This window comes from Sabethes cyaneus, chromosome 1 (genome assembly GCF_943734655.1).
Source record: "Sabethes cyaneus chromosome 1, idSabCyanKW18_F2, whole genome shotgun sequence".
NCBI classification, from domain to species: Eukaryota; Metazoa; Arthropoda; class Insecta; order Diptera; family Culicidae; genus Sabethes; species Sabethes cyaneus.
The window spans coordinates 155,363,181-155,375,915 of NC_071353.1; the positions used below are offsets into that span (position 1 = coordinate 155,363,181).

The window sequence follows — 12,735 nt, forward strand, 5'->3', positions numbered from 1 at the left end:
AGTTCCAAATTTAGTCTAAAAATATTCCAAACCAGGCCCCAATCCAAGTCCCAAATCCCAGCCTTAAATATAGTCTCAAAATAAGTCATAAATCGGTTTTCAAACCATGCACAAAATATGTCCCAAATTAGGTTCGTAACATGTCCCATATTTGATGCCTGATGTTTTAGCAAAAAAAAAACACCTTTACCAAGATTTGTCAAAGTATTTTGCTGGGATCTCGTCAGGTGAATTGATTTTAACGAAGCTCGTCAATAAAATTTGCCAAATCAACTGTTATTGCCGGTCAACACAAAAGCTTGCTGAAATTTCGACTGAAATCTCGCTTGTTGTTGAAACTCTCTACGAACCTTACCTAAACTTTAAAAAAGTGCAAATCAGCAAGGAATAAGAGCGAGAACGAGGAGGAACAAAGATACGCAGTTTCTTATTGAAAATGGGTGAATTTGTGCCATTTATTTTTCCTAAGTTTGACTTTTTATATTCATTCTCTCATTTTTACCGCAAGTTGCCCGGCTTCGTTTGCTTTTTCTGCCGGATATGTAGAAGGGATTTAGCGGCCACATTTCCCAAATGCAGGTTGCGATATTATATGTTTCGTTCTCTACAAAGCTAAGTGTCATGTTGAAGCATCCGACTGACCAAAATAAAAATGAGCGTTCCGAATCAGAAGACCAGGTTAAACTATCTTCATATAATTTTTAGGATGCTGTAGGAGAATCGTAATCATGTTACAATCCAAGTCCTAAATCTTAAAAAGGATCTTAAGCCCGGTCTCAAATCAAGTCCCAAAATAAGTTCTAAATCAGGATCCTGATTAGGTACAAAATATGTCCCAAAGCAGGCCTCAAAGTAGATCTAAAACAAGTCCCAAATCCAGTCCTAAATTTGGACTAAAATGTTCCAAATCAAATACCACTTGAACCCCCAAATCGGGTTCTAAGCCCTGTCTTAAGCGAAGTTCCAAAATTAGTCCTAAATAAGGTTGCAACCCAAGTCCCAAATTCAGTTCAAAATATGTCCCAAATCACGTATTTAAAACCAGATCTCAATCCGAGTCCTAAATCGCGATTCTACTCCCGGTCTTAAATTGAGTCCCAAAATAAGTGCTGTATCGGGTTGCAAAATAGATAAAAAATATGTACCAAACCCCCAAAGTTCCAAAGCTGGTCCCCCATCAAGACCTAAATTAGGTTCCAAACCCAGTCTTATATCAAGTCCCAAAATTAGACCTAAATCAGGTTGTATCCCAAATATCAAATTAAATTTAAAACATGTCTCATATCAGCTTTTAAATCCAATCCTAAATCAGATCTCAAAATAAGACCTAGTTTAAGGCGCAAACCAAATCCCAAATTAAGTTTAAAACATGTCCCAAATTAGGTTCTAAACTTAATCTTTATTCAAATTCCAAAACTAGACCTAAATCAGGTTCAGTACCAAATCAGACCCAAATCTCAAATTGAGTCCAAAACGTGTCCCAAAGTAAGTCCAAAATATGTCCCAAATCCCGTTCCGAATTTGGTACAAAAATGTTCAAAATCAAGTCCCAACCCTAAATCGGGAGTGGCAAATTTTGCTCGAAAAATGTTCCAAATCTGGTTCCACGTCAAGTCCCAAATCAGTCTCAAGTCAAGGTCTCATGATTTGACCTAAATCAAGACCCAAATTATGTCCCAAAATTAGTCGAAAATGTTCCAAATCAGGTTACAACCCAAATCCCAAAACAAGCTAAGAACATATCCCAAATCAGGTTTTAAACCCAATCTTCAATCAAGGCCAAAATTAAACCTAAATCAGGCTGCGACCGAGGTCCCAATTTAGTCCAAAACATGTCCCAAATGACGTCCCAAAAATGTTCAAAATCAGGTCCCAACCCAAGTCCTAAATCAAGATCTTATCTCGGTCTTATATTGAGTCTCCAAATAAGATAAAAATATGTCCCAAATCAAGTGGCAAATTTGGACCAAGAATGTTTCCCGTCAAGTCCTTAATAGGGTTGTATTCCCACTCTTAAGTCAAGTCCTATGATAAGACCTTAAATAAAGTCCCAATTAATATCCCAAATTTAGACGAAAAATGTTTCAAATCAAATTAAGCCCAAAACGTGTCCCAAATCCCGTCCCAAATTTGGTACAAAAATGATCAAAATCAGGTCCCAGCCCGGGATCTAATTCCGGGCTTAAAAAAGTCTCAAAATAAGTCCTAAATCAAGAACCAAATTGGATAAAAAATGTGTTCCAAATCAAGGGCCATATTTGGTCAAAAAAAGTTTCAAATCTGGGTTCACGTGAAGTCTTAAGACCCAAGAATAGAATCTAAATCAAGCTCCAAGTTAAGTAATTTGGGCGAAAAAAGTTCCAAATCAAATTACTTGATTAGGAACATATTCTGTACCCCTAATTTGGGATCTGATTTAGGACTTATTTTGAGACCTGATTTAAGACTGGGTTTAGAACCTGATTTGGGTTGGGTTCTGATTGGGATGGGTGACTACTTTGGCGGCTTGAATCTAACGTAAACTTTGGTTACTAACGAAGCATAATGGCTGAGTTATGTGCAAATGTTATTTTAGGGCGGTTTTGATGTAATTTTTCGTTATACGGCCAATACGATATTAACAGGAAGATATTACTTGTTGAAAATTTGTAGCAGCGTATTACATCACTCACATATATGTTTTGAAAAGACGGTGAAAAGAATTTACAAAATATATTTTGCTTTTCCGTAATTTGATCAAACCCCGTTTGGAGCCTAGTGGGGTAAAAGTGCGATTCACGGGTGCGGGACGGGGCAAAAGTGCATTTCATGGACTAGGCAAAAATGTATAGCTAATTATATACAATTTTAGGTGCTATATTACAGATACTAGAAATGGAATACTTGCAGAAAACTGTGTGTTCTACAGATGTTGGCCGAAAGAAAACAATGTCTATCGGCTGATGAAACAAAAAACTAACATTTGGAAAAGTTTCGATCTGACGGAGGCTGCAATACACCAGCACAAAATAAGAAAGGTACAAATTGAGAATATCCCTTACCGAGACATACCGCAGATTGAAGATAATATGGTATTGTCAGCTACTGCTGTGCTAATTTCATGGATTCTTACTTCGCACTTTTACCCCGCCCTACTCTACGGAATCCACTTTCCCTCTACCTGACAGCTCCGTGAAGTTGGTCATTCTAACAAAAAAAATCGTTACTTTTTTTGTTAAAGGCATCCCTACCCGTGAAGCAAGGTAATCACGAAGAAAATGTACGGGGAAATTCGACCCCGAAATTTATGAACATGTTACTACAGGTTTTCGGAACTATCCAACTGGCATCCCTGCGCAGAAAGTTACAGGTAGTGTCACTGGGTAAAGCGCTTTGTTTGGTACCTGCTTTGAACTGAAAATGAGGTAGAAAATCGTTGATTATAAAATTGTTCTGTTCAACGCGCTAACTGCCGAAGTATAACCAGATATAAACCAGAAGGCAGAAGATAACAAACAGTGAAATCGGTGGAACTGATCGGCTGACAGCATGATTTCTCTTTTTTGGATTTGGATGAACTGGAAATCATATCCTCGCAAGATACAAATTAACGACCTGCCCCCTGAACTACTGCAGCACATCTTCGCTTATCTACCACGTCTGGAGGACCGAAGGAAGCTTTCCTTGGTGTGTCAACGCTGGAATAATCTGGCTTTCGACTACAACTATTTGGGCCATATAAGGCTGAATATATGGATAGGCTGCATCGAGAACATCACACGGAGATTACATAAAATTTCCCGATACTACCGCAACGTAATTAGCTCTTTTCACACCGATTTGGATGAAGAAGAAACCGACAACATAGTAAGATGGTTGGAGAGGTTAGAGAAACACAGTTCATTAGTGGAGGAACTTGTGTGCCATGATTCATCACGAAGCTGTTTGGCGCTAAAACTTATTTCCCTATGTCCGCGTGTTAAAAAGCTGAAACTGCACTTGAATTCGAACATAACAGCTGATAAATTACCAGTTCTAGAGAATTTGGAGGAATTAGTTTCCAGCGATATTTCAACGTTTGGCATCATTCGTTTAGCTCCGAATCTACGCAGGTTTGAAGGCCCGAGCAGTCCTGATCTACCCATATTGTTTCAGAAATTACCACTGGAGTACCTGCGAGTAACATGTTGCGTTCCTCGTTCTGTGGCATTTAAAAATTGGACAGAACCAACCAAACTTACAGCTGTCGATCTGGATTTTTACCATGATCAAAATGATTTGGAACAGCTGTGCAAGTACTGTCCACTACTAACCAAATTGCGGATTAATGTCAAAGAGATTGTATCATTACGATGCTTGCTAAGCCTAACACATCTAAAGGTAAATCATTTGAAATTTTTAATGACCTTTTCATTTTTTTCATCAAAATTCTTTTTCGTTGCAGGTTCTTTCTTTTTGCAATTTCGATAAAGAACTATTTCTAAACAATGATGTTTGTTTTCCCAGCGTTGAAATAGTTGAATTCCACGGTTGGGAAGAGTTGCATTTCGACATCTCCTGGCGACGCATCTTTCCCAAAGTTCATTACTTAAAATGTAGGCGCCGGAATGTATGGAAGGATAGAGTTGGCGGAAAAATCAACCGTAGTTTTCCGCATCTTAGAACCCTAGAAATTTCAGATTGCAAATCTGCGGATCTCCTCGGTCTGGTGAAAGGGTTGCCCGATCTGCGTGAACTCATTCTTCATAAAACGCTTCTATTAGCCAGCCACTTACCGCCAATGCTGCGTTTGCAGCAGTTGACATTGAAAATTTGTAGGCTGAAAGTGACTGACGGGATGGCAAAAAATCTTCCGAATTTGCAATTTTTGAATTTATACAATGTAGAATGCACCGACGCCGATAAGCTGCCACCAAGCTGTACGGTTAGGCGGTACCTCCGGAATAGTAGGGACTACATATTCGACGCCATATAATAAACAATCAACTAATTTAGTTAAGAGAAATGAAGGATGTGTTTTCTATATTGAAAGAACATTTAAGAAAGATCTCTAATTCCGCTGTGATATCAAAAGATTTCTCAAATCAAAGCGAGGATTTCCAGTGGGACAATACTTCATTATTTTCAACTTTTGCAACAATGATCGTACCGAATCATTTAATTCATCTATGGTCGTACCGAACCACATACTTCATCAACAACGATCGTACGCAACTTTGCTTCTGCTTGTCTTGGGATCAGTTCTTACAATCCGCGCAAAATTTCATGGTCAATCGCTGACGTCCCTTGCTGATGCTGCTCTCCTCGAAGCCTTGTTAAAAACAACGTCTCTTCTCGGAAGCGACGGTGCGTTGTCATAAAAGTTCCTGAATTAAAATCCTCGTGTAACAAAACGAACAATTCTGCATTTGTTTTTACACACTTGCATTAGGTAGTCGACGGTCGAAAAATTTACAACCATACACCTACGGGGCTGTCATTTTTTAACGATTAGCGACGCCATAGCAAAGGTGAATGTCCGCGAGTTCTTCCGGAGAATACATTTTGATGCTGCAATCGTTTTCAGAAACGTCCTAGAGAGACGCGAGAGAAGTGTGTTGCCGTTGTTGTTTTCCATACGTGTCAGACCGTGTCCGTCGCACGGGGTGATCTAGTGTGCTATGCGTGATGTATGAATTCGTGCAGTTTTCAGAAACTAAACAAATACTCAACACATTGCGTTTTAAATTGCAACGAAACTAAAGGAGCTAGGCGTTTCACGCAGAAGAACGAAGTGTATGACGAAAGCAGAGCTTCAAATTGGTAGATAAAAGCAATCAACTGTATCCCGTATTTTTAGAAGAAATTTGATGCCTCTAGAAACACCTATTTCAAAGGGGTTTGCTTCTGAAAAGCTTCTAAATTTCATAAAGTCGGAGGTTTAATGACAATTTTCAGTGTAAAATTTTCTTAGTTTTCAAAAGAAAGCAACAGAATTAATCTAGCTAGCATACTTTTTGTGCTAGAGTAAATTTAATGGACGCAGAACCGAACACTAAAAGTGTTTAATAACTCTGGAACGATTTAGATTTGACCACGTGCGTAGAAGGGTTTTTTTTTCGTCAAATGTGGTTCTCTATCATCCCCTTAAATATTTAATTTTGTAAACTGGATAAAATATAACTGGTTAATCGTCGTCTCTCAGTCAAACTACGCGATGTCTCCTCTAGCGAATTTTGCAACCATTCTGGCGTTCCGCAAGGAAGCAACCTCGGACCGCTTCTACGCGGATCCAGATTGCTGTGCGCTGATGATCCATACTGCTTACGTGCTCTGCACTTCTCTATTCTACCCCGGCGAAATTCTTTCGTGCTTCCGTTGTATCAAAACCACTGCAAGCTTCTCACAACATTGAAACTCTCAACCAAAAGAGAAAAATTTAAAGAGTTTTGTTCAACAAAAATGTCTTATTGGACGAATTGGATTCTCCGAACATCCTCGCTCAATTGTAATGCCACTCCACCGTGCCCTTCGAGGCGTAGAATTTCTTCGCCCGGACCTCCGACGCAAGGAGTACGGCCAAAATGAGCCAATTAGTGGGTTTTCCACAAATAACGCTTCAAAGCAAATTTCTATGAAGAGCAACAGCTATAATGTCTTTGACAAAGTAGTTTGCATTGATATTTATTACATCTTTGCTGAACGCATCAAACCTGTATCTCGAATATGTGAAAAAATAAATTTCGCATTTCACTTTTAAGGGGATTATTCATGTAATGGTTCCTGTCAAACGAAAAGCTTTTTTTTATACCAAAAAATATTGCCAAAGACACTATAGGCGAAAAATTTCGTGTTTCGACGTAATCTCACGCGATCACGTATTTCGTTGTTTGGACCACGTGCAGCCTGCTCCAATAAAGGGTTAAAATGCCTGAAACACCCATTTGGCCGTTCATCATCAAAGGAATCATTAAATAACTTGAAAAGAACAAACAAAAAATTAACTTTTTGAGCTGATATAATCGGAACCATACTGTATTGCAATCAACAATGATCGTACCGAATCATTTAAATCGTCTATGGTCGTACCGAACCATGTACTTCATTCAACAATGATCGTACCGAATCATTTTTCAAAACTTATTTAACGGCAACAACAAAATTTGATCGGGCTTTAATGCGACTTTAAAGACTTTAATTCCAGCAGAGTTGGGGCCGATCTGATTCAGATTTGAGGCCGATTTCGGTTGGAATTCAATTCAACCAAAGTCGGTGGCAGCTTTAGCCTCATTTGGGATAGATTTGAGTTGAATTTGATTCGACTTTAAAGTCGGTGGTGATTTCCGTCAGATTGGAGGCCGCATTGAGTCGGATTTGAAACCGATTTTAACCGGACTTTAATCCTATTTTAAAATAAGTGCTCTTGGGGGTCGGTTTTGAGGCGAATTTGAAACCGATCAGTGTCGTCTTTGGGACCGACATTGGCTGGACATCAATCCAACTTTGAACCTGGTGACGATTTCTGTCACATTTGGGACCGATCTGAGTCGGATTTGGGGCCAATTAGAATCCGATTTGAGCTGGATTTGGGACCGATTTTGGTCGAACTTTAATTCGACTTTAAAGTCAAAGGAAATTTCGGTCAGATTAGGCGCCGCATTGAGTCGAATTTCAGACTAACTTGAGTCGGATTTGAAACTGACTTTGGCCGGACTTTAATCGGTGCTTTTGAGGCCGATTTGAACCGGATTCGGAACCTATTTGAGTCGGCAAAGTGCGTGCCGATTCCTGCTTAATTTGGGTCCGATTTGAGTCGGATTTGAATCGGCTTTTGGACCGCTTTGAGCCCGATTTCGGGCAAATTTGATCGGACTTTGATCCGACTCTCAATTTGGCGTCGATTTCAATCGGATTAAGGAACGATTCCAGTAGAGTTGAAGCCGATCTGAATGAGATTTGAAGCCGATTTCGGTTGGAATTCAATTCAACCAAGCTCGGTGTAGCTTAGCCACATGTGGGATTGATTTGAGTTGGATTTGGAGCCGATTCAAGAGAGCTTTGAGTCGAACTTTATTACGACTTTAAAGTCGGTCATGATTTCGGTCAGATCAAAGACCGCATTGAGTCGTATTTGAGACCGACTTGAATCGAACTTGAAACTGATTTTATCCGGACTTTGAAGTCGGTTATTTTGGGGCCGATTTGAGCCAGATTTGGAACCTCTTTGAGTCAGATTTGATTCTCACTTTAATCCGACTACAAAGTACGGGTCGAATCCTGTCGAATTGGAATCGGATTTTGGGCCAAATTTGATCGGACTTTAATCCGACTTTAAAGTTGGTGTCGATTTCAGTCGAATTAAGGAACGATTCCAGTAGAGTTGAAGCCGGTCTGATTCATAATTGAGGCTGATTTCGGTTGGAATACAACCTTAAAGTCGGTGGCAGCTTCAGCCTTATTTGGGAACGATTTGAGTTGGATTTGGAGCCGATTTAAGTGAGGTCTGAACCCGATTTTGGTCGAACTTTAATTCGACTTTAAAGTCGGTGGCGATTTCGGTCAGATTAGAGGCCGCATTGAGTCGTATTTGAGACCGACTTGAGTCGGATTTGAAACCGATTTTGGCCGGACTTTAATCCGACTTTAAAAAAAGTGCCCTTGGGATCGGTTTTGAAACCGATTAGTGTCGTATTTGGGACCGACATTGGCTGTACTTCAATCCGACTTTATACCTGATGCCGATTTCTGTCACATTTTGGACCGATCTGAGTCGGATTTGGGGCCAATTAGAATCTAATTTGAGGTCGATCTGAGCCGGATTTGGGACCGATTTTGGTCGAAGTTTATTTCGACTAAGTCAATGGAAATTTCGGTCAGATTAGTCGCCGCGTTGAGTCAAATTTCAGGCTGACTTGAGTAGGATTTGAAACTGATTTTAGCCGAATATTAATCGGTGCTTTTGAGGTCGATTTGAATCGGATTTGGAAACTATTTAAGTCTGCAAAGTGCGTGGCAATTCCTGCTTGATTTGGGTCCGATTTAAGTCGGATTGGAATCGGATTTCGGACCGCTTTGAACCGGACTTGGGGCAAATTTGATCGGACTTTAATCCGACTCTCAAGTTGGTGGCGATTTCAGTCGGATTAAGGAACGATTTCAGTAGAGCTGGAGCCGATCTGAATCAGATTTGAAACCGATTTCGGTTGGAAATAAATTCAGCCAATCTCGGTGTAGCTTAGCCTCATGTGGGATTGGTTTGAGTTGGATTTGGAACCGATTTAGGGGGAATTAGGGCCGATTTTGGTCGATCTTTGTTTCGACTATAAAGTCGATCACCATTTCGGTCAGATTAAAGACCGCATTGAGTCGTATTTGAGACCGACTTGAATCGAACTTGAAACTGATTTTATCCGGACTTTGAAGTCGGTTATTTTGGGGCCGAATTGAGCCGGATTGGGAGCCTCTTTGAGTCAGATTTGATTCTCACTTTAATCCGACTGCAAAGTACGTGCCGATTCCTGTCGGATTGGAATCGGATTTTGGGTCGATTTGAGTCGGATTTTGAGCAAAATTTGATCGGACTTTAATCCGATTTCGGTTGGAATTCAACCTTAAAGTCGGTGGCAGCTGCAGCCTTATTTGGGAATGATTTGAGTTGGATTTAGAGTGAGATCTGAACCCGATTTTGGTCAAACTTTAATTCCACTCTAAAGTCAATCACGATTTCGGTCAGATTAGAGGCCGCATTGAATCGTTTTCAAGACCGACTTGAGTCGAATTTAAAACTGATTTTCGCCGGACTTTAATCCGACTTTAAAGTCATTCCTTTGGGGGTCTGTTTTGAGTCGGATTTGGAACCGATTAGTGTCGTATTTGGGACCGACTTTGACCGGATTTCAATCCAACTTTAGATCTCGTCGCGAATTCTGTGGCATTTGGAACCGATCTGACTCGGATTTGAGGTCAATTAGAATCTGATTTGCGGTCGGATTTTGGACCGTTTAAATTTGGATTGGAGACCAATTCGAGTCCGATTAGGGGCCGATTTGAGCCGGATTTAGGAACGATTTTGGTCGAACTTTAATTCGACTTTAAAGTCGGTGGCAATGTCGGTCAGATTTGGCGCCGCATTGAATCAAATTTGAGACCGATCTGAGAAAAATTTGAAACTGATTTTGGCCAAACTTTAAAGTCGGTAGTTTCGGCGCCGGTTTGAGCTGGATTTGTAACCTCTTTGAGTGCCAGCTGCGTCTGATTTTAATCCGACTACAAAGTGCTGGCCGATTCCAGCTGGATTTGGGTCCGATTTCAGTCGGATTGGAATCGGATTTTGGACCGATTTGAGCCGGATTCGGGACAAAACTTGATCGAACTTTAATCTAACTTTAAAGTCGGTGTCGATTTTAGGTAGAGTCCGGGCTTGTTTGAATCACATTTGATATCCATTTTGGTCGGATTTTTGGCTGATTTCAGTCTGATTTGGGACCATTTTGCGTTCAATTTTGGACCTATTTAATGCCGATTTGGGTCGAATTTGGAACCGATTTAAATCAGATTTGGGACCCGATTATATCAGGATTGATTCCAACCTGAAGGGATCGTACTCGAAATCAACTTGGATTGATGCCGACTTGAACCTTGGTTAAAAACACGGATTGAACCCGGAGAAAACTCGAATTGAACCCGGATTAAATCTTATTTAACCCGGATTGAACCCAGATTGATTTTGGTTGGAGTCTGATCGGACTCTGGACAGATTCTGATCCAGATTGTGATCAGTTTCTGATTCAGATCCTAGATCAGATTCTAGAATCAACAATAATCGTACCAAACTACATAGTTCAATCAACAAAGATCGTACCGAATCATATAATTCATATATGGTCGTACCGAACCATCAACAATGATCGTACCGAATCGTTTTCCAAAGCTTTTTTTTTTGTATCAGCCACCAAACTACTTCATACAACGGTTGTATTAAACCTTTTGAAATCAATATTGTGAAATATTTTCCACCCCAATTAAAAGGGGTTTGTGAGAAGCTACAACTACAGCCACAGAGAAGAGAATCTGTAATGGAATTTATCCTGTTCATTTCACAACAGGAGAATTTTTTTTAAAAAAGTGTAAAGGAATTAGAAACAAGCCAACGAACTTTTACCAAGCTTTTATCCGAGCTCAAAATGTCCCCCTTTTTTAGTGGGAAAATTGGAAAGCTTAGAACCCTAGAATTAGTTTATCTTCCATACAAAACAGTCAACCTCTTCATACAAAGCAGCTCATTAAACCCTAACAGCACCTCTCTTTCATACTCGGTCGTCGGTATGTACCGTCGTGCCCAGACATCGCTACTTGTACCAAAATGTCCTCGTTTACGTATCCGACCGACCGACCGTCTTTTGCTTCCATCCGCACTACGTGATACACATCATGTAACGTATGCCCTCTGAAAAGCCTCTGAACCTGAAGAGCGAAGTGGGAAAGGGCGACGGCAAAGCAAACAACCCAAACGATTCAGCGATTGAATGCATTCCATCACGGTGTAGCGAAGAGCGTCGTCCTACGACCGGGAAAACTGTGTACACATTTTCATAAAAGGAAACTCAAGCCTCGCTGCCAGCCAGCCAGCCTCGGCGACCGGCCCCCGTGTCTGTGCACATACACACAAGTGGGAAAACTAGAATAATGAACTCTTGAACCGCGGGAGTTCTTTTGAAAAGACATAAAACATAGTGGCACAAAAGGGTCATCAACCGTTCGACACATACGCCTGGTTGGCTGCCTGCCTGCCTGCCTGTGGCAGGCCTACCGAACAGATGTACAAGTTTATTGACACTTACCTCATCTGTCGATCGTAGGCCATCACTGCCGCCATGCTAGCGGGATCGTCCGGATTGTAGGCGGGATGATCGCTGTACGGGTGGTGTCCGGCCAGCAACGAATCGTACTGCTGATTGAGTGCCGCCGAGGTAATGTAGGACGATGACGAATCTAGCAGCGAGTTGTTGTTATCATATCCTCCGCCGCCGCCGACGACGCCGCTTCCGGGTCCGCCAAAATGGATCAGATTGTGGCCACCACCGAACAGTAGCGATTCGGGCGGGCTTATCGATTGCGGTTTACTGCTCTGGAAAAACGATACACGCACCTTGGAACGTTCGACTCTGAAAATAGGAAACGAAAATAAAATTAGTATTTCATCATCATCATTCACATCATCCTGGCGAACGCCGAAACGTGCTCGTTTCTTTTTTCTCCCTACTGCCACTGTGACCCAGTAACACAAAGAACGATTAAACTTTTCATCATCATAAACAGCAACAGCAACCAGTCCTTTTACACACAAAGAGCATGAATGGTGTGGTGAATGAGAATAATCGATTCATGGTCGGCGCCTGAATGGCGGCAACCGTCATCGCATCGTTAGGGTGCTTGCGGCTTGCTTTGTTCTATATCATTTTTATGATTGTCAGCAGCAGCAGCATAGAAGAAGCGGCGGAAGATTGTTCTTTCATTCCATTAACGGGTGCACATTTTACTGGGTGCAGGTCTGGCAGCAGCAAGGCTCCGAAATAAAGTTTTTTTTATGCGTTTCGATGCATTCGACAACCAGACGCCTCCATTTGGGACTGTTAAATGGAGGCGCTCGATTAAAGGTGAGTTAAGAAAAACAGATTTTTTTCTGATAATGCAAATGTTTAATTCATGTTATTTACTCTATTATGTGAGGTAATTGTTCACCCATTCGTAACAAGCATAAGCACCGTGGTCCAACAT

General features: G+C 41.0%; 1 protein-coding gene across 1 annotated transcript in view; it reads right to left on the bottom strand.

Annotated features, from left to right (window-relative positions):
* LOC128732981 (AT-rich interactive domain-containing protein 1B-like) overlaps nt 1-12,735 on the bottom strand; it is a 414,204-nt gene that overhangs the window by 81,707 nt on the left and 319,762 nt on the right. Inside the window, exon 5 of the mRNA XM_053826489.1 lies at nt 11,799-12,122. Within this exon, the coding sequence (XP_053682464.1) occupies nt 11,799-12,122 (324 nt within the window). The remainder of the gene's footprint in view (nt 1-11,798; nt 12,123-12,735) is intronic.